The sequence below is a fragment of the Bufo bufo genome, chromosome 1, assembly GCF_905171765.1.
Source record: "Bufo bufo chromosome 1, aBufBuf1.1, whole genome shotgun sequence".
Classification (NCBI taxonomy): Eukaryota; Metazoa; Chordata; class Amphibia; order Anura; family Bufonidae; genus Bufo; species Bufo bufo.
In genome coordinates this window covers 621,142,489-621,166,143 of record NC_053389.1, presented here as the reverse complement: position 1 = coordinate 621,166,143, position 23,655 = coordinate 621,142,489, and the positions used below count along the sequence as shown (strand labels likewise).

Below are 23,655 nucleotides of genomic sequence, written 5' to 3'. Positions count from 1 at the left end.
TATCTGGACATAGCTACTGTCAGGGGGCTCATATCTGGGCATAACTGCTGTGAAGGGGGCACATATCTGGGCATTACTACTGTGAAGCGGGCACAGTGTGAGCATAACTACTATGTACTGGCATACCCTTCCCCGCCCACACCATGCCCACTTTTTTAGACCTGGCATGAGCAGGGAAAAGTCGCCAAATCTGCGCCAGAAATACGCCTAATATAGGCGTATTTCTGTATAATACTTGCCAAATATCCACACAGAATGACAATCAAGCTGTAACTTACTTCATATATCCAAGGTCGGACTGGCCCACCAGAGGGATCCTCTGGTAGGCCCAAGCTCTGACAATAATAGACCTGTAGTGAAACAGGGCCCTTATAGTCCTATATACACAGAAGTTGGGCTTTCATAATCATTTTCTCTGGTAGGACAAAGGGACTTCAGTCCGACACTGCTTACCGTATATCACTTGGAATGTTACCATATTTTTATAAGTAATAGTTTTCTATAAAATCATACATACCTCTGAGTGTCATGGTGAGATGCATCCATACTGAAGAGATAATCGGCTTGATGGCTTGAGTTTGTAATGATGCCATCTTCAGACTCTGAAAATTAAACAGATGTATCAAATGGGTATTCCAGTCACGGGCCCCTCTTCCATCTCACTAGATAGGTGATACATTTTAGGTTAGTGCGGACCTGACTGCTAGGCTGTTTTTGTAACTACCAAAGAGTTTGAATGGAGCCGGAGCTAACTCGTCTTCTCTTCAAACTCCCCATCCACCACAGTTGTGTGATGGGGGGCTGGGCTTAGTTATTGTAAGGGTCCCCCCACAGATCTAATATTTATCACCTATGTAGTGGATACATGATAAATGCCTGTGGCTAGAATAACTTAAATAAAGAGGGTTATGGTACACAATTAACCCCTGAACAACCGGCCTCCATTGTTTGATGGCAGGCAGTGCAGGTTCTCAGTCTGCTGCACCGTCTTATGGTGTAGCTGAAGGAGGTTAGCGGCTCCTGGAATGTTCCTGCTCTAAAAACCAGCTGTTTATCTCCAGTTCCTAGAATAGGTCCCTGCCGTAGAGGTAGGGTCAGGAGAAGGTCTGATCCCATCTGATCCCAGCTGTTAACCCTTAATTCTAGTGAACCAATCAGAAACTGGTGGAGCCATCAGCAGTCAGCCCTGAGGACCTACAAGGACCCCTAGAGCTGTCTGTTCATGTTTTTCCTGTCGGATAGAGACACAGAGCATAATGTATTAGTAAACAGGACTGTGCTAAAACAGTGGTCGCCCAAGATACAATATTTTCAGCATAAAATGGTCTTTTCTGGGCCTTTGTAAGTTGAAACTAGACTAAACATACAATGCCTCAGACTCTGATCCAACCGATCAACATGGCCATTTCACTCGTAAAATACCTGTATTGGTTGTCTAGTAGCTCCTCTGTGGTACTAAATGTTCTGTACTGCCCCCTGTCTGTGCAAGGATGAACTTCTCTTTTGGATACCAGTGGAGCGACTTACGTTATATGTCTTGGGTTATCTGTCTATTTAATTTTTTTTTTAACTTCAGATTTTCTTATTCTGGGATGTGATTGTTGGGGTTTTTCATAGAGTTATGGACTCAACCTACAATGATTTTGACATACAGTGGTTGTCCCGGAATAAATTAATATTGTAACGTGAGGGACCATTGTACATTATACAAGTATAAAACAAAGTTATAAAATAGCAATCCCATAATGAAATTTAAAAAAGAATGTTATATATAATGCAACAAAAAATTTAAAGAAAGGCTAAAAATATATTTTTAAAAATGCCATTATATACTATAAAATACATTTTATTGTGCACACAAACAAAAAAAAAAAACCTACACATATTAGGTATCCACACAATCGAAATAACCTGAAGAATTAATTTATGGGAAACACATGAACAGTATAAATTTTTTTTTTTTAATAATTGTTTCTATATTTGTGCAGGAAAAAATAAAAAATAACACCATATTTTATATGTACCCCCAAACAGAACCAAAAATAAATACGGCCTTTGACTTTTTCAAGCCCTGGGCTGCAATGATTAAGATGCTGGTTCTCAGCAACCACTTACTTTTAGCTCATGAGGGGCACACCGCTGACATCAGCATTTCTGTCAATATTTTATGCTGCCCTCGTGGGGATTAGCATAAAGTTGATGACAGGTTCCCTTTAGGCCTCTTTCACACTACCTTTTTTTCATTTTGTGGGCCGTTTTTTGCGTTCCGTATACGGTCCGTAAACAGAACCATTCATTTCAATGGGTCCGCAAAAAAAACGGAATGCACTCCATATGCATTCCATTTCCGTATCTCCGTTCCGTGCAAAGACAGAACATGTCCTATATTTGGCCGCAAATCACGTCCCGTGCCTCTATTAAAGTCAATGGGTCCGCCAAAAAAAGGAATCCGTATGTCTTCCGTATCCGTTCCGTTTTTTGCGGAACCAACTATTGAAAATGTTATGCCCAGCCCAGCCCAATTTGTTCTATGTAATTACTGTATACTGTATATGGCATACGGAAAAACAGAAAGGAAAAACAGAACCGAAACGGAAACAAACGATGGATCAGTGCAAAACGGACCGCAAAACACTGAAATAGCCATACGGTAGTGTGAAAGAGGCCTTAAACTGTATTCAGGATTATAATCTCTGACAGGTAGGAGAGGAAGATGGCACAGCTCTTTACCTCAGTGTTGTGAAGTGCTGTGTGATTAGGACAGGTTTTGTGTGGACTAATAGGACGGCGGCCATTTTATTTCTCCTGATGATTGTTCCCCAGACAAAACAAGCCATTATAACTAATAACTATATTTTGGAATATATTTATATATTTTTATTTTCTTAATTCCCAAAAAACCCCTTTAAAGGGTTTCTACCACCAGATTTTCACCTATTTAGCTGTCAGACACTAGCGATCTGCTAGTGTCTGCTGTACCTAACCATGCTATTGTAATCCCTTTCTGTGCAGCGGTTACCCTAAAAAAACGTAGTTTTATTGCTATGCTAATGAGCCTCTAGGTGCTATGGGGCGTCTTTTCAGCACCTAGAGGCTCCGTCCACTCACCATTTCTGCCGCCCAGCACGCTCCAACGCGATCCAGCCCGCCCATCTCCTCTAGATTGACAGACTACTTCTCTGCATCTCGGCCGAATTCTCGCGCCTGCGCCGTGTGCTTCTGTATTCGGCGCAGTGACTGTCTCCCTGCGCTGGCATCTTCACTGCGCCTGCGCCGATTACGGCGCAGAGAGCAGTCCAACAGTCACTGCGCCTGCTCCGAATACAGAAGCACACGGCGCGGGCGCGAGTGGGCTGTCAATCTAGAAGAGAGGGGCGGGCTGGAGCGCGCTGGGCGGCGGAAATAGTGAGTGGACGGAGCCTCTAGGTGCTGAAAAGACGCCCCCATAGCACCTAGAGGCTCATTAGCATAGCAATAAAACTACGTTTTTTAGGGTAACCACTGCACAGAAAGGGATTACAATTGCATGGTTAGGTAGAGCAGACACTAGCAGATCGCTAGTGTCTGACAGCTAAATAGGTGAAAATCTGGTGGTAGAAACCCTTTAAGGCCCTTTCAGGCCTGGTCACTAAGGGGTTAGGTTCTGTTCATATGCATTATAGTTTCTGTTTATAATGGAAACCACAGCGCAATGTAGGGTTTGTCACACAACGTACCCCATGTAATGGTCATGCAGGTTACATGACTGAAAAATCTAAGTGTTAGGCCTCTTTCACACCGGCGATATTTCCGCGTGGGTGCAATGCGTGAGGTGAAGGCATTGCACCCGCACTGAATCCGGACCCATTCATTTCTATGGGGCTGTGCACATGAGTGGTGATTTTCACGCATCACTTGTGTGTTGAGTGAAAATCGCAGCATGCTCTATTTTGTGTGTTTTTCACGCAACGCAGGCCCCATAGAAGTGAATGGGGCTGCATGAAAATCGCAAGCATCCGCAAGCAAGTGCGGATGCGGTGCGATTTTCACGCATGGTTGCTAGGAGATGATCGGGATGGGGACCCTGATCATTATTATTTTCCCTTATAACATGGTTATAAGGGAAAATAATAGCCTTCTTAATACAGAATGCTTAGTAAAATAGCGCTGGAGGGGTTAAAAAAATAAATAAAATAATTTAACTCACCTTAATCCACTTGTTCGCGCAGCCCGGCTACTCTTCTTTCTTCTTCTTTGCTGTGCAGGAGGAAAAGGACCTGTGGTGACGTCACTGCGCTCATCACATGGTCCATCACATGATTCATCACCATGTCTGTGGTATTTTATGTCCTTTTGGTGCATTTTTTGGATTCATTGAAGGATAGTTACCAAACTTGCACACCATATTTACGGCATAACTTGCGACTTTTTAAGCTTCTCGACACTTTTCTGAAGCAGCGAGAAAAGAGGTGGGGCCTATCAGGAGGGGGCAGGGCATAGTGGAGGTCGCCATATTTACTATAACTTATGCCAGAAACTGGTGTAAGTTATAGCTGAAGTCTATGCCAGCCCCTCGCTGGCATAGATTTTAGTTTCTGGTGCACAGAGTGCCAGAGATGCAAATAATTTATTAAGAGGCATTTGCATGAAGGAGGCATTAGGCTACTTTCACATTAGTGGCAGCCTTCTCCAGCAGGCTGTTCCAGCAGCACGGCAAACATGCCGAGAGGAGGCCGGAATATTACTACGACATAGTCAATGGGGCCGGAGCGGACCTCCGGCAGCACGGATCCGGCAGGCTGTTCACCCGCTCGAACAGCCTGCCGGAGAAGGCTGCCGCTAATGTCAAAGTAGCCTTAAAGGGGTTGTGTCACTTCAGCAAATGGCAGGTATCATGTTGAGAAAGTTAATACAAGGCACTTACTAATGTATTGTCATTGTCCATATTGTCTCCGTTGCTGGTTGGATTTATTTTTCCATCACATAATACACTGCTCGTTTCCATGGTTACAGACCACCCTGTAATCCAGCAGTGGTGGCAAAATGCACAATCACAATACATTAGTAAGTGGCTTGTATTAACTTTCTCAACATGATAAATGCCATTTACTGTTTAAGGTATTATGTGGTCCCCACAGTCAGGTTTGGCCCCTGCTGGTTCTACATATTATATATACTACGGTATATATTATTTAGCAGTATATATTTATGTATAGATTACAGTTTGTATGAGGGGGATTAATTGGGCTGGCGTTGGTGGTATTTTATTTTACTTATGTTTTTGTAAAAAAAATCATAATAATCTAATCCCAGAAAACCATTTTCAGAACCCAAATACCTCAGTCATGAAGTGAGTAAAATCAGCACTACTCAAATATCCATCCTTTAGGCCAGGGATCAGCAACCTTTGGCACTCCAACTACAACTCCCAGCAGGCTTCTGTAACTTCTGTGGGAGTTCACAGAACAGCCAAGCAAGTGTGCATGATGGGAGATGTAGTTTCACAAAGTTCTCCCCTCCCCGCTCTCTACTTTTCTGTGAGGATTTTGTCATGAGCTCGTCATTTCTATAAATCAGATACATGGCTTCTTGCCGTGTTACAGCTTGGCAGACTGAAGACAGCACGGACATATCAATATGAAGAGCATGATACTCAGAATTCTTTTTTCCTGACCCCAGATGTGGATGAGGTCTCGGTCTACGCTCTGAGAAAACCAGCCTCTCAGGCCTCTGTACATTTTCTAAAAGCTAATGCACAATATAACAACAATAACTTTATTGAGACGCACACAAGGCACCAGAACTGGTCATAAGCACCAGTAGATGGCAGCACACATGTTAACACATGTATAACTCCTAACATCCCACATTTCCGGGGAAATAAAGTAATACAATATACAAGACAAACAATTCATTATAGATTTCTTGTAGGATACATGTAGCAGAACAATGTCCAATATGGAGAGACCACAGCTTTTCACTCCCACATAGTTATGTCACTAGTTATGAGGACGTTGTCTTGTCAGATCTGCCATCAAATGTTTTGGGGATTAGCGGACATCACTAATTTCACGGTCAGTTTTGTCAGCCATAGTCATGAGAAATCATCTACTTCCCTATAAATATCCGCTTTCTTCCATGAGGTAGGACTGAGGAGCAGCCTGCACCATATGGCGACGTTCACACATTCAGGATTTACTATAGATTGGTGCTGTGGAATCTGCAACATAAATCCACTGTAAATGACAGTATTGGGGTCCATTCACACGTCCGCAAAACACCGTGCGTTCTGCATTTTGCCAGCCCTGTGATAGACATGCCTATTCTTGTCCGTGGCTGCGGACAAGACTAGGACATGCTCTATCTTTCTTGCGTGTGCTGTCCACATCTTTTGCGGCCCCATTGAAATGAACAGGCCCGCACCCATTCCGCAAAATTGACCCTAATGGAAGTGAATGGCTTTTCAGTATCCCAATCCACAGCCCTACCAGGAGCTGGAATAGATTTCAGTTGTATTTTACACCAGTTTTCTGCCATTAAGGAGTTTTCCAAGACTTTTTAACTGATGACCTGTCCTCTGGATACGTCATTAGTACCTGTTTGGTGGGGGTCTGACAACCGGGACCCTCACCAATCAGCTGCTTGAGAAGGCACCGGTGTTCGCAGTAGGCCTTCCCTGAGCATTTCCTAGCTCATGTGATGTCGCACAACCTAGGCACATCTCAGCCCTATTCAAGTCAATGGGTCTAGGATGCAATACCAAGCACTGTCACTATACCATATGCAGCCAGCCAGAACCCCAGGGGCAACACGTGAGGTGCACGGTGGGCCGATGAGGGGCCAAATAACAACACAGTTCATCAGTTTACTCACGGTTAGCAGAAAGCCTCCCTGGGCTGGCAGCACAGTGTTGAGGAAGACAGCACAAAATCCTCCGGGGCACGCTCTGTGCTTGGGAAGCATCAGCCAAGATGGAGGTTGAGGTGCCCTTGATGTTAGGGCTGCTTAGGGTGCTTGTTGCGGCTGAGTCCCTTGGTGGTATTTGTCGTGACGCCAGTACCGTTAATGGTGGTACAACCAGTGGTTAGAATGAAGTAGACAGTGGTAGGATACAACTCACAACTTTTACTGATGTTGGTTCCAGTTGCAGCATATACATCAGACAGAATACAGTCTTTTGCAGCTTGAAGGAATTCTGTTGATCCACTGTTAATAGGTTTGGCTGGGTTTAGCTTAGCTTGGAGGTTCTGTAGAAGTAGTTCTGGTAGGTGACTTTGCTTCAGGTCCCTAGCGAACCAGAGTTATTTGGTGAGGTTGCCTGTGGCTAAAGTATCCTTCACCTGGATACCCAAAGGTCTTTTATGCCTGGATTGTGCCTTTTATCCTTTGGATTTTTAGTCTTTTCTTTCCCTTGTCCCTTTCTGGACTAGACTTTCATCTGAGCAGAAGTGCTAGATCTGCACTCTCTCAAACTCAGCAGACTGACTACTAATCAACAACCACTGAACCGAACTGTCTCACTAGGCCTGACCTAGGCATTTATATGACCTTAGTGCTATCCCCATCTAGTGGTGGGATGTCTAAATTACACCAGACCAGCCTATGAACAGGGATACAACAGGTGTTGTAGTACAAAATAACATGCAATATGATAATGCAGTTTTAAAGCTATTTTGCAGTTCCCACGTGTCCTGAGTGGGACGCTGCACATATACAGGTAAGGTGTGAGGAGCACCAAAGCCTTCTGAATCAGCTGATCGGCAGGAGTCCCGGGTGTCGGACACCCACCCAACAGGTACTAATGACCTATCCAGAGGACAGGTCCTCAATTAAAAAGGTCTCCAAAAACTCCTTTAATGGCAGAAATCTGGTGTAAAATACAGCTGAAATCTATGCCAACTCCTATCAGGCAGGCAGGGAGAGTGTAGGTTGATAGGGATGGCATCCCGATGTGCCTACAAGTGGATGTGAATTTATTCATCTTTATTTTCATTAATCTTGTCCGGTCCCGCCGATGAACACAGAATTGGTATCCTGGGAATAACAGACTGATCACCATCCTGGATAGTCCAAGCCTTCATCCTAAGTGCTACCATTCACCAGGAGAACCTGAAGTGACCTCATTGTTTACTTGTTACCCCCACCGACAATCCATCAAGAGTATCGTGAGAACCCGCGGTTCGGTAACCTTTCTCCATGTGCCTTTTCCCATGTCCTATTGGGTCATACGTCTCCCAAAAATAATATTTTTTTATTATCAATTATCTATATTTTTTTATATGTTTGTGGGTATACTTTTTAAATGCAATATTAAAAGTGACGTTTTAAGGGTATTTAAACTAGCCTCAGTGACATATATGTAATACCTACCCTTTATTATCTACAAGTTCAGTGATTTCATCTCCTATATCAGGCAGATATACCCTGTCCCCCCATTAATGCCCCACACACTTTTCAGAAAATTGTTGAGTGTAGTGTAAACTTTCAAAAAGTTGCAAAGATTTTAGCAAAATGGAACTTGCACAAAAAAAAAGTGACTTTTCGGCAGAACTATTCCGGTGGAGCCTTTGTAATGGTTAACATATATCTAATATAATGAAAGTGCGGAGTGGTAATAATTAAATATATAACAGACGTACGAATGTGCAGCCTGCGTAGCTGCTGAGGAACCCCGTAGGCCCCACATAATTTTCTGTCCTACCGATCACTAGTGAAGTTTTTCAGTTGAACACAAGGTGGCAGCACAAGAATGTACTATACTATAGTTAGTGCTGGTGAGCAAGGTATTATAAAATGAATGTAACCTTTACTAAGGTAGTTTGATATTCTTCGCTAATGCTGTACATTGTAAAGTCATCACTAGATTAAGAAAAACACCTTTCATACTGACCCGCACTCCATACTACACTAGACTACCATGCTCTTGATAATTCAGTAATGTTCTGCATTTAAAAAAAATGTAATTGTCTTTGCATAGAAGTATACAAAATGAAGCCACTATTACTGGAAATATCCCTTTTTTTCCCTGATGAATGAATGATTACACCCAGATGTCCTCTAGTCTTTGGTACAGGTCTTGTAATGACTCGCAATACCAATTCTTTTTATTGGCACAGGATATTTTTTGAATTTGAATAAGATAACTTCTAACCAGGGAAATTTTCCAGTCTTTTGCTGTGTGAGAGACTAGCAATGTCCACTCCAAACACTATACGCCAATAATGGGTATGAATGCACCCACCTTACCAAAAACTGATAAAATGGACATACTCTATTGCTCTGATGGTTAGGTTGGATATGCTGCCCTCTTCTTTCCTTTCCTAGAGCAGACTGCCGGGGGAAAGGGGTTACTGTGAATTATAAGGTGCCTGTGCCTTTAAAGGGTTTCTGTCACCCCATTAAACCGTTTTTTTTTTTTTTCTTTACTAATAATCCCTATAGTGCGATCTCATGATACATAAGCAAAATAATCATTTTGGTTCAGTAGAATTTGCTAAAAATCGATTTTTAAAATATGCTAATTACCTTGCTACCAGCAAGTAGGGCGGCTACTTGCTGGTAGCAGCCGCATCCTCCGATGGTAATAACGCCCCCTCGGCATGCTGATTGACAGGGCCAGGGAAGGGAATCGTTCTCTGCTGGCGCTGTTAGAATTTGAAATCTCGCGCCTGCGCTGTACCTGGCTTCAATCGGCGCAGGCGCACTGAGAGGCGGCCGCTCGCTCGACCGCTCCATCCTCAATGCGCCTGCGTCGATGACGTCATCGCATACACCCGGAAGAGAAGATGCCGGCATCGCTGGAAGGAGGCGGAGAGTCTGGTTGACGTCGCTGGATGCTCGAATCAGGTAAGTATGTATGTAATAAGGATGCTGCCACAAAAACCACCAACGAAATGGTCATAAAAAACAATAAATAATTGTTATTAAAAGTACAATTATTAACACTATACCACTAACGACGCAGGCGCATTGAGGATGGAGCGGTCGAGCGAGCGGCCGCCTCTCAGTGCGCCTGCGCCGATTGAAGCCAGGTACGGCGCAGGCGCGAGATTTCAAATTCTAACAGCGCCAGCAGAGAACGATTCCCTTCCCTGGCCCTGTCAATCAGCATGCCGAGGGGGCGTCATTACCATCGGAGGATGCGGCTGCTACCAGCAAGTAGCCGCCCTACTTGCTGGTAGCAAGGTAATTAGCATATTTTAAAAATCGATTTTTAGCAAATTCTACTGAACCAAAATGATTAATTTGCTTATGTATCATGAGATCGCACTATAGGGAATATTAGTAAAGAAAAAAAAAAAAAACGGTTTAATGGGGTGACAGAAACCCTTTAACCAATATGTTTAGTCATGATGAATATGTGAAAAAAATGCATATTACTTGCATATTTTATTATTCTGTGTTTGTGACTTTAAAGGGGCTATCCTCGAAGTAATGTAAAAAAAATAATTTTTTTTATCAGATATCATGTAGTACATGACAAGCTCTTTCTAACCAAGCTAGAACCAGCCCTGTACCTCACATGGATCCAGAGATCTCCACATTCACTGGTCCAATTGCTCTGCTAGATTTATTTTAAGCCGGAAACTTAGGGCTGTGTCCTTTCTGCTGCAGCTGGTGGCAGTTGAAGGGTTGAAGTGAGCATGGGTGTCAACCTCAGTCAGCTGGACAGAGAATTTAGAAAAAGGGCAAACAGCAGGTGGCGCTATACAGATAGATTTCAGTGAATAACATTTTTAATTACATGCATTTTTTGTGGGAGAACCTCTTTAACAAGAATGTTAACCTTTACTAAGTGATGGCCTATCCTCACTAAGTTGGCCGGGCACCTACAAACTGAACCCCTTCACATTAGCTGTTTGTGTGTAGCTCCATTATTAGAAGTCAGTGCCAAAAATACAGAGCTCCATTAACCTTAAGAGTCCATTCACACGTCCGTAAGTGTTTTGCGGATCCGCAAATTGCAGATGGCCGGCACTAAAATAAAAAATGCCTATTCTTTTCCGTTATTGTGGACAAGAATAGGACATGTTGTATTTTTCTGCAGAGCCGCGGAACGGAAGTTCAGAGCCGGGGAACGGAAGTGCGGATGGGACAGCACACTGTGTGCTGTCCTCATCTTTTCCGGCAATATTGAAAATGAATGGGTCCGCACCCATTCCGCATAATTGTGGAATGGATCCAGACCATTCATATGGACGTCTGAATCATCTGAATGGAGCCTAAGAGGGAGGTCATTACTACTGAGCTGCTCCCATTGAAGTCAACAGCAGATGCACTGTAGTAACAATCTCCCTCCACTACAGTTTGATGGTGCTGTATAGTTCGGGCACCAGCTTCTATAGACGGAGCTACACCTGACCAGCTGACTGGCTGGGGGTGCAGGGTGTCGAACCCCTGAGGATAGTCCATCACTTACTAAGGGCTCATGCACACGAAAGTTTTTTGCGTTCCGTATACGGGCCGTATTTTGATTCCGTATACGGTACCATTCATTTCAATGGGTCCGCAAAAGATGCGGACAGCACTCTGTGTGCTGTCCGCATCCGTTGCTCCATTCCGTGGCCTCGCAAAAAATTATTGTCCTATAATAGGCATTTCTATAATGGGCCTCCTGTTCTGGATTGCGGAAGGCACACGGGCGGCATCAGTTTTTTGCGGATCCGCAATTGGCGTACCGCAAAAAACGGCAATGGACGTGTGCTAGAGCACTAAAAGACTACAGCTTTAAGTCTTGCTGATGTAGCAAGGCGCTTTCCCACATATGGGTATGTATAGTTGGTGGACCATGGGGGGGGGATCTCTTAGTGATTAGAGTCCATATAGTAATGACTCTGCTGGTAAGTGGTGCTGTGTTGCCAATAACTGTTTAAGGGGTTTGTCTCCTGCCAAAATTGGGTCTTCTTGTTCTGCTATGTGACCAGCGACAGTGTGATGGTGGTGACAGGGTGACGTATTAATGTCAGGCTGAGTTGAGACATCCAGGTTGTGGCCTACATGGATGGTCACACTGCAGTCCCAAGGAGAGAGTCAGTTATAGAAGTAACTTATAGGCCGAGTGAAGGGGTCAAGAAAAGTGTCTCTCAGCAGAAGGGTGCAACAGACATAGCTAGCTGCTGGAGAGAGCGTGGTGCAGTCTTAGCAAGTCAGCACAGAACCGATACAGCCAGTCCCAGGGGTCCACTAGTCTGTCAGGTGAGTCTGTGGAAAACCACCACCTGCTGCCATTGTGATTGTAAGGTTGTGATTCAAGAACTGTGCCCTCTACTTGTGGAGTGGACTGTAACCGTTATGCTTCATCCGAAGTCGATTCGTTCAAAACTTCGGAATAATACTGCAAGTCGAGCGTGACTTCGTTGAATAACTTCGGTAATTGATTTTTAAAGCGGAAAACCACTTTATAACTTGAAACCAAACTCGGCTTCGGTTCCGAGGTACTCTTCTGTTCTGTTTTGCCTACACCTGTATAGATGAAGTAGGACAGAGTGACTAGCTCTATTCATTTCACATTTGTTAACTATTTACAGTGTATGCACCAGAAAAGCTCCCAGCACGTATACTCAACATACCCATAGGGCCCCATTCATCTGATGTATGCCAAAAGGGTGTCCAGCATGCATTGGTATATCTTTTACCACACATTATACTTTTTTACAGTGTGACCGATTGGCTGTATAGGTATATTGTGGCATATGTGGCAGCCTTCATATGGAGATGCAGAGTGGAAAATCCTCTCAATCTATACCTCGGAAGACAGCTCAAATACAGTGTGTAGCAAGCCTTATGGAGGCACTGTTGCTGACCAGTATGGAGGCACCGTGCTTGGTGCTGCTCATATCAGGGCCAGGACACACGCACAGCTTGTTTACTTGGTATGCTTTATACGTATTTTGTCAAGAATAAGAGCAGAAGTTGACAGCTCTCTCAAGCTGGGATCCAATCCTGGTAAACAGAAATATGAAGGAAATACCGAGCAAATATAAAAGCAAAACTACAAAAAAATCCTAGAACCCCTTGCAGGGACTGGTTGCACATGATATGCAGCTCTCTCAGAGTTATAAGCTGCAAATATTGCAGGTAAACTACCAATAATACATGTATGGATGCTCCAAGTGGCATCTGTAGTAGTGTTAATGGCTGTGACCGTCCAAAGCATTTTTAAAATGCCATATTTACAGTCATTGAGGGTGATTTATCAAAGTCCAACATTTTACGCCAGTCTGTGATATACACTCACCTAAAGAATTATTAGGAACACCATACTAATACGGTGTTGGACCCCCTTTTGCCTTGAGAACTGCCTTAATTCTACGTGGCATTGATTCAACAAGGTGCTGATAGCATTCTTTAGAAATGTTGGCCCATATTGATAGGATAGCATCTTGCAGTTGATGGAGATTTGAGGGATGCACATCCAGGGCACGAAGCTCCCGTTCCACCACATCCCAAAGATGCTCTATTGGGTTGAGATCTGGTGACTGTGGGGGCCATTTTAGTACAGTGAACTCATTGTCATGTTCAAGAAACCATTTTTCCAGTCTTCAACAGTCCAATTTTGGTGAGCTCGTGCAAATTGTAGCCTCTTTTTCCTATTTGTAGTGGAGATGAGTGGTACCCGGTGGGGTCTTCTGCTGTTGTAGCCCATCCGCCTCAAGGTTGTGCGTGTTGTGGCTTCACAAATGCTTTGCTGCATACCTCGGTTGTAACCAGTGGTTATTTCAGTCAACGTTGCTCTTCTATCAGCTTGAATCAGTCGGCCCATTCTCCTCTGACCTCTAGCATCCACAAGGCATTTTTGCCCACAGGACTGCCGCATACTGGATGTTTTTCCCTTTTCACACCATTCTTTGTAAACCCTAGAAATGGTTGTGCGTGAAAATCCTAGTAACTGAGCAGATTGTGAAATACTCAGACCGGCCCGTCTGACACCAACAACCATGCTACGCTCAAAATTTCCCATTCTGACATTCAGTTTGGAGTTCAGGAGATTGTCTTGACCAGGATCACCCCCCTAAATGCATTGAAGCAACTGCCATGTGATTGGTTGACTAGATAATTGCATTAATGAGAAATAGAACAGGTGTTCCTAATAATTCTTTAGGTGAGTGTATAGATATGTGAAATCCTCTGATAAAGGAGGAAATTTAGTTATGATGGAACATCATGAGTACAAACGTATGTGTTATGCCATTTTAAATGACAGTAAAAGATATAACACACTGAGAATGGATCCTACACCGAGCTTCTATGCAAACTTAGAAACCATACTCTTGGAGGCCTTTGAGGCAAAATTGATATCTAGTGATGAGATGAGATTTATGTTGAAACCATATCCCCAAATTCCAACATTCTACACTATACCCAAAATCCATAAGGGCCTGGTCCCACTTAAGGGTCGCCCAATAGTGGCTGGTATTAATTCCCTGACTCAAAATGTTGGTATATATATTGATCGTACTGCGAGGTCCTTTGTTACATCACTTCCTTCTTATATAAGAGATGCATCTGATCTGCTGACTAAAATTGATGGTTTACAATTGGAGGAGAGTACATTACTTGCATCCATAGATGTAGAAGCATTATATAGCAATATACCCCACGAATTGGGCCTAATAGCTATGAATCATTTCCTAAAAAGCAGGGGCATACAGTACACAGTGCACAATCATTTTGTACTGGAGCTTATGGATTTTGTCCTACGACATAATAATTTTTTGTTGGACTCCAAATTCTTCCACCAGCTCAGGGGCACAGCTATGGGGAGCGCTTGTGCCCCTACGTATGCTAACTTGTTCCTGGGCTGGTGGGAGGATACGGTGGTATTTACCAAGGAGAGTGTTTGGACACCCAGGATAGCCTTCTGGGGCCGCTATATTGATGACATCCTCATATTGTGGAGCGGCCCCAGGGGGCTATTCTCGGATTTTTGAGCTGATTAATAAAAATCTGGTCTGGCCTTCTTGGATTTGTATATTTCCCTAAATAATGGTAGCATTAGCACTAAAACCTATAGAAAACCTACAGCGACTAATAGTTTGCTGAGGTGGGAAAGTCACCATCCGTATAATCTTAAGTGTGGCATACCCAAGGGGCAATATCTAAGAATTCGGAGGAACTGCAGTACCAAGAGTGATTTCTATGAGCAAGCGCAGGATTTAAAGATCAGACCAACCACTACACAGAGCCTTTAAGTCAGCAGTAAATGCCACCAGAGTAGATCTACTTAACCCAGGACAAGGGAAAATAATAGGAAAGGAAATGGATCCAACTTTTCGCATAATAGGAACGTACGATAATTGTAACAAGGAGGTTAGAGACATCTTGAAAAAATATTGGGAGATGCTTCGGTTGGACCCTGATAGAAACATGCTCCCTATGTACCCAGCTATAACATATAGAAGGGGAAGATCACTTGGAGACAGATTTATCCACAGCCACTATACTCCCACCCTAAAATCGGGCACTTAGTTGGATAGAAGACCCCTTGGCACCTTTCATTGTGGCACATGCATAGCGTGTCCTTTTATTCATCAAACCAAGAGCTTTACAAGTAATACAACTCATAAGACCTACAAGTAGGGACTTCGCTAATTGCAAAACCTCAGGGGTGGTGTATTTGATTAATTGTACCTGCGGATTACAATACGTGGGTAAAACAAAAAGAGAGTTCAGAAGAAGGATTGGGGACCATCTGGGTGACATAAGGAACAAAAAAGACACAGCCATCGCCAGACATGTCCGAATTTTTCATGATGGTAATGATAGGGCAATCAAGTTTTGTGTGGTGGAGGTGGTACGTCCTTCACCTCGTGGGGGGGACCTAAATAGAAGGATTCTGCAAAAGGAGGCCGAGTGGACTCACAGATTAAAAACTGTGAGTCCATTGGGGCTCAATGAGATCCTCTCTTTTGGATGCTTCATTTGACTTCTCTGTTTATCATTGTCTAATAGGAGGTTTACCTAACTACCTCTGTGTACATAATATGAATTGACCCGTCTGAAATAATATTTGATATCAAACCGCAAAAGGTTTAAGAAATTCTATCCTGGGGTGATCTAGGGTATCATAGGATTGACCATTCTGAATATATACATAATCGTCTTTCTCCTTTTTAATCACCCATCCCCGCTTATATGTATTTAGATTTGGCCTTCCTATAATTTTGAATAAACACCTAAATAGCCCTCGGTGATATTACTTATAAATAAGCATATTATATGACGGACCGTACCTCTTAAATAAGTATTAACTATGTACCTATATAAATAATCTCATTTTTCATAATGGGGCATAAACGGTTTTTAATAAATGAAAACATGTATCTATTGTGCGGTTCATATGCGTTCCACCAGTCTAAAGGTGCCTCCTCTTTTTGCCGACTTAATGCGCACGAGACATGCGCCCGGATATGCGCTCCAGATGCGGTTCACGCACAGGAAACACTGTCTCTGACACACTTCCGGGACGCTCCGTGATGACGCCATTTGCGTTCCATCACCCATTCTAGCGGCGGAAGTCGGCCCCATCTGGAGCGCACGCCGGAACACACATGGCAGAATGCATACACCGGTAAGTGTTTATTCATTGATCTATGGGGTATTTATTGGAAGCAGTACCTGGTATCAGCCTGGACTACAATTCTTTCATCTGAGAAGACCAGCACTATTATCTAGTTTTTGGCTATCAGGCCACACGTTCATCAACTATCCCCTGATGATTCTGCCACTGGATTTGTGACAGAAAGAAACGCGTCAGGATTTTCTTTGGGAGTAATTTTTTTAGGGTCATTATCCAGGGTTTAGCCATCGATAATTGGGGTCACCTCATTAGGGGGTGATACCTCCGCAGTTAGGCGGGGGTTCTCTCCACTTTTAGGCAGGGACCCTAAGTATTATAGGGCCAGATCTCCCTATATTTTCTAACTTTTGAACCTTTGGAACACCTGCAGTGGGAAGACTATATCCACAGTTTGAGCACAACTTTGGAGGACCATGAACTTTGGAATCCGTGAATTGGATCCAGCACTGACCTTCTGAATATTACACATCGTAACCGTGAGTGGTCATATGTAACTCAACGTGATATATCTGTCCTTGGTACTGCATACCCCATTCATGTACTCTGCTAGATATTCATCTGCAGTTATCCAAATATATATTGTATTGTCTTGTGGGATTTATTTTAAATAATATCTTTATAAAAGTTACGTTTAATAGTAGGTTTAACTTTTCAGTGATTTCCAGTTTATATACCTACCCAAATATGCATTATTATTACTGTGAACAGTCTGTGATATAACCTCCGCCGCCAAGGATGCGCTTCACTTATAACATCATCAAAAATTAGGCGCATCCTTTGGCATCCCATGCACCTAGATTGAAATCTGCTTCAACCTCTAGGGGTAAATGTTAGTAAATTGACCTAGATTGCTGTGCCTCTGCGACACCAATCTATCCAGTCGCGAAGGTGGCATAAAAACACAATGTGTCCCTAAATTTAGGCACATGGGCATTCAAAAAGTCACAAACCAGGGCTATGTGTCACGCTTCGGTGTGGGAGGGAAACACCACACTGAGCATAGGAGGGAAGGGGGAAACAGGGAATCAGGCCTGAGAACTAGGGAAGGAAGATGGACATCTCCGAGTGAAAACCCTAACCAAAATCCTGACTGACTACCAGTATGAACAGACCCAAAAGGTAGGCGAGTTCATACGCAGGAATACCTAGAGTCCTATTGTCAAGATCAGTGTGGGGGGGGGGGGGGGGACTCCACACTGAACACAGGAGGGAAGAGGAACAGTAACTGGGCCTGGAATCTAGGGAAGAAACAGGTCACCTCCTAGACAACCCTAATCTGGGCCCTGACTACCTATCAATATGAATAGACCTTGAAGGTATGAATATTCATATGCAGTATACCTAGGCCCTGATTTCCCTATAAGGCCCAGGAATACGTTTAGGACCAGAGACAACCCATTCCTCCCCAGATGGAGGAATGGAAGTCTCTGTTTCAGGCCCAGACACAACAACAGGGAATATAACAAATACAAACAAACGCGACACTTAACTTCTGTAGAGATGGAAGAACAGGAAAACCAGAGACGACCTCACACCAGCTCAGCCAAACCCAAATAAAGCTATCTACTGCATAGTCAGAAGGGCGGGGTCAGACTATAAAGGGTAGAAGTGATGACCACTGAGCAACAGCTGAGTAAAGGGAAATGGTCACTAACCCTATCAACACTGAATAAAGAGAAATCAAGGAGGCAGTTAGATTCCTCCATGCTCAACCAGTCTCTCTGGTCTCCTGACACCAGTCACCTGAGGGAACGTGATACCTATCTAACCCTATAGGACCCTGGAACTAATGGCAGGGACGAGACTACCTGTTCCTCCAAAAGGAAGGACGAACAGGAGTCTACTTCAGGCCTAATACAAACAATAGGGGAATGCAACACACAGAACCCAAACAAAATACAAAAGGGAAAGGAAAGACATAATTTTAAAGAGGCTATGGAAGCACCAGGAACTCAGCGGAGATCCAACCACAAACAATCTACAGGCACAGAAGCTATAAACTGCACAGCATAGTGGGAGAAGCAACTCTAAATAAGAAAGGTTAAATGATCACATAAGCAACACATGGAGGCAAGGGCTGTGGCCATTACCAGAAACAACAGAGACACCTATTGATCCACAAGGAAAACCGGTCAGATCAAACCACGTGTTGCCAGTCTAATAGATCTCCTGCCACTCACTGTCGCTGGGACGTCCGTATGTCTCGGTACGTCCGTGACACTGTGTGACTTTTTTACACCTACAAAACGGATTCCAAAAAAGTTGGGACACTAAACAAATTGTGAATAAAAACTGAATGCAATGATGTGGAGATGGCAAATGTCAATATTTTATTTGTAATAGAACGTAGATGACAGATCAAACGTTTAATCCGAGTAAATGTATTATTTTAAAGGAAAAATACGTTGATTCCAATTTTCACGGTGTCAACAAATCCCCAAAAAGTTGGGACAAGTAGCAATAAGAGGCTGGAAAAAGTAAATTTGAGCATAACGAAGAGCTGGAAGACCAATTAACACTAATTAGGTCAATTGGCAACATGATTGGGTATAAAAAGAGCTTCTCAGAGTGGCAGTGTCTCTCAGAAGCCAAGATGGGTAGAGGATCACCAATTCCCACAATGTTGCACAGAAAGATAGTGGAGCAATATCAGAAAGGTGTTACCCAGCGAAAAATTGCAAAGACTTTGCATCTATCATCATCAACTGTGCATAACATCATCCGAAGATTCAGAGAATCTGGAACAATCTCTGTGCGTAAGGGTCAAGGCTGTAAAACCATACTGGATGCCCGTAATCTCCGGGTCCTTAAACGACACTGCACCACAAACAGGAATGCTACTGTAAAGGAAATCACAGAATGGACTCAGGAATACTTCCAGAAACCATTGTCAGTGAACACAATCCACCGTGCCATCCGCCGTTGCCAGCTGAAACTCTACAGTGCAAAGAAGAAGCCATTTCTAAGCAAGATCCACAAGCTCAGGCGTTTTCACTGGGCCAGGGATCATTTAAAATGGAGTGTGGCAAAATGGAAGACTGTTCTATGGTCAGACGAGTCACGATTCGAAGTTCTTTTTGGAAATCTGGGACGCCATGTCATCCGGACCAAAGAGGACAAGGACAACCCAAGTTGTTATCAACGCTCAGTTCAGAAGCCTGCATCTCTGATGGTATGGGGTTGCACGAGTGCGTGTGGCATGGGCAGCTTGCATGTCTGGAAAGGCACCATCAATGCAGAAAAATATATTCAGGTTCGAGAATAACATATGCTCCCATCCAGACGTCATCTCTTTCAGGGAAGACCCTGCATTTTTCAACAAGATAATGCCAGACCACATTCTGCATCAATCACAACATCATGGCTGCGTCGGAGAAGGATCCGGGCACTGAAATGGCCAGTCTGCAGTCCAGATCTTTCACCTATAGAGAACATTTGGCGCATCATAAAGAGGAAGGTGCAACAAAGGAGGCCCAAGACGATTGAACAGTTAGAGGCCTGTATTAGACAAGAATGGGAGAGCATTCCTATTTCTAAACTTGAGAAACTGGTCTCCTCGGTCCCCAGACGTCTGTGTGTTGTAAGAAGAAGGGGAGAAGCCACACAGTGGTGAAAATGGCCTTGTCCCAACTTTTTGGGGATTTGTTGACACCATGAAATTCTGATTCAACATATTTTTCCCTTAAAATGGTACATTTTCTCAGTTTAAACTTTTGTTCCGTGATTTATGTTCTATTCTGAATAAAATATTAGAAGTTGGCACCTCCACATCATTGCATTCAGTTTTTATTCACGATTTGTATAGTGTCCCAACTTTTTTGGAATCCGGTTTGTAGTTCAACTCATAATAAACTATCCTCATTGTTCTTTCAAATACTTTTTGTCAAATATTTGCCAGGATCCTAGGGAACAGAATTTATACAGAGTGCACACAAATATATAAATTTATTAAAGTGGCTCTCCAGGTCTTACCAGTGCCCTCAGAGTCCATGTTTGATGGTGGCCAGGACACCTGCCAATCAGAATAAGCAGTTAGTAAGGACAAACCATTGTGTTTGGTCCTTGAAAGTCCCTTTAATGTGTAAACACTCGGTAGTGGCATCAGTGGATTGTATAAGGAGACAATTCTGTTGTTAAAACGTGAAAACTATATACATGGTAACAACCAAAAGGTACACATACTGTCCTCTGCTGTGCCACTATATATTTCTGCTGAGGAAGAATGCTATACCACTGCTCTGTGTTAGTACACTTCTGAATAGTGTAGACCAGGGGCGTTGCTAGGTTAAAACATTCGGGCCTGGGCCCCTGATGTTTTGTCCCAGGCCCCGAATGACCTGCCTGCCTGCTGGATACAACTGTATTGCCATCCACAGGACGGTAATACAATTGAATCTAATGCGGTGGAAGATCTGAAGGACCTGTGGTGACATCACAGGTCATGTAACCAGTAAAACAGTCAGTGGTTGAGAAGAACCTGCGATGATGTCACCATCATGTGACCAGTGCAGGAGAGGGCGGCAGTGAAGAGGGGAAGAAGATGAGGTGATGTCTGCTACCTCAGCCTAGGTAAGTGAAGGCAGAGGCAGAGCAATGCTGGGAGTTGTGGTTATTTAACTGGGACTGTATGTTAGGGCTGAAGGGAGGGATGTTATTTACATGGAACTGTGTGTTGGAGGTGGCTGGGGAGGGGGTCATGTTATTTACATGGGACTGTATGTTGATAGTGGCTGTAGGAGGGAGTGATGTTATTTACATAGGATTGTATGTTGCAAGGGGCTGGGTCAGGGGGATGTTATTTACATGGGACTGTATGTTGGAGGTGGCTGTGGGAAAGAGTGATTTTATATACATGGGACTGTATGTCAGATGGGGCTGGGGGAGGCAGTGATGTTATTTACCTGGGACTGTATGTTGATGGCGGCTGTGGGAGGGAGTGATGTTATTTACATGGGACTGAATGTTACAGGGGTCTTAGGGAGGGAGTGATGTTATTTACATGGGACTGAATGTTCAGGGGCGATGTTATTTACGTGGGACTGTATGTTGAAGGTGTCTGGTGGGGGGGAATGATGTTATTTACATGGGACTGAATGTTGAGGGGTGATGTTTACATGGGAATGCATGTTGGAGGCGTCTGGGGAGGGGGTTATATTATTTACTTGGGACTGTATGTTGAAGGCGGCTGGGGAGGAGGTGATGTTATTTACATGGGAATGTATTTTGGAGGGGGCTGTAGATAGAGAGGCATGTTATTTACATGAGACTGTATATTGGAGGGGGCTGGAGAGATGGTGTGATGTTATTTACATGGGACTGTATTTTGGAGGGGGCAGGAGAGATGGTGTGATGTTATTTACATGAGACATTATAGGCGTTCTTATTACTACTGAGGGGTCTATAGGAGGGACTTATAGATCCGCCTTATTTCTACTAAGAGTACTATGGGGGGCCTTATTACTACTGAGGGGTCTGCAGAAAGCTTTATTACCACTGGGGGAACAATAGGGGGCCTTATTTGTACTGGGTGCTCTGTGAGGGTATTATTAATACTGGAGGGCTCTTCTACTAATGGGGGCACTCTTGGGGAGCATTATCACGGTTGGGCGCACCGTAGGAGGCAGTATTACTATGGGGGCACTATTTTTTCTACAGGATAGTATCTGGGGGTATTGGGGGGCACAGCGAGCAGCAGGATAACACTGTTGGGACTCCAGGTTGGGGGATGATGATAGAAATGTGAGGAAGCTAAGATGTCTGTGTGTCACACTCTGCAGAGACGAGGTGGCTGAGAGAAGTTGTATGGACCGAGTGGAGAAGATGATGACAGAGAAGATCTACATCCGAGGAGACGTCACCTGGGAGGACCTGGATGTGAGAGGTATGTGCTGCTGCATAGCAAGTACAGCAAAATGCGGAGTGTAGGGGGAGGGGGGGCGACTTAGAGAACTGGGCCATATTCATTGGGGCTTGGGCACCGGATCCTTTGAGACCCTAGCAACGCCCCTGGTGTAGACATTGACATGCATGTGCAAGAAGGGTGAGACAGAGCAGCAGTCAACATCATATTAGACTATGGAGTATTAGGACATGGAGGTATAAGGACTGTCAACATCTTTAAGCTCCATTCACACGTCCGCAATTCTGTTCCGCATTTTGCGGAACGGAATTGCGGACCCATTCATTTCTATTGGGCTGCACTATGTGCTGCCCGGATCCGTAATTGCGGATCCGCACTTCTGGGTCCGCAATTTCGTTCCCGAAAAAAATAGAACATGTCCTATTCTTGTCCGCAATTGCGGACAAGATTAGGCATTTTCTATTAAGTGTCGGCGAAGTGCGGTGCGCAAAATGCGGAACGTACATTGGCGGTGTCCATGTTTTGCACACTTCTGCACACTTCTTCAACCATAGCACTGAGAAAATATGTATTTTATGTTTCATATCAACAGTCATTACTCATGTCTCTTTCAAAGCTTTGACAGATTCTGAATAGCCCCAGTTGTAAGGTTGTATGAATACTTAGCAATTCAAAGTAGCCATAGTTAGGTTCCGCAAATTCTGAAGAACTGTGAAGTTGGACATAAACATTCAATAGTTGTTGGCTGCATAATCGTCCAACAGCTGTTTCTCCTGACTCCCCCATAAACATACATGCTTGATTCACGTATCTCTCTTGTCAGTGGGAGAGCTGCTAGCAGACATGCAAGAACACATGCGAGAACACAATGATTGGGTGAAAAATTCAGTTCACCCGATCCTTCTTGATACCATCTGTTAGGGGACAAATTAGGAGCTCCCCATACACATTCGATCGTTGGCTAGACGCCTATTTATGAAGACTGGTGCAAAGCAAAATTGGCTCTGAAAAATCAAAGGTGGAATCTGATTGGTTTCTACGAACAAGTCAGTTCTACTTTACACCAGTTTTGATCAATTTCACCTACTGTTGTGCATTTGTTTGGAAAGCTATGGTGACTTACGGAACAAATAATAGAGAGCCATTAGAAGCCACAACATTCAAGAAATACAAAGCTCCTTATGGCCTGTTTCACAGGTAGTATTAAGTCAGTATTTGGCATCAGTATTTGGTCAGT

At 43.7% G+C, this 23,655-nt stretch overlaps 1 protein-coding gene across 1 annotated transcript in view; it reads right to left on the bottom strand.

The window, feature by feature from the left end:
- The window catches only part of TERB2 (telomere repeat binding bouquet formation protein 2), an 86,359-nt gene that overhangs the window by 46,577 nt on the left and 16,127 nt on the right, over positions 1 to 23,655 (bottom strand). The window contains exon 2 of the mRNA XM_040414668.1: positions 518 to 602. Coding sequence (XP_040270602.1) covers positions 518 to 602 — 85 coding nt within the window. The remainder of the gene's footprint in view (positions 1 to 517; positions 603 to 23,655) is intronic.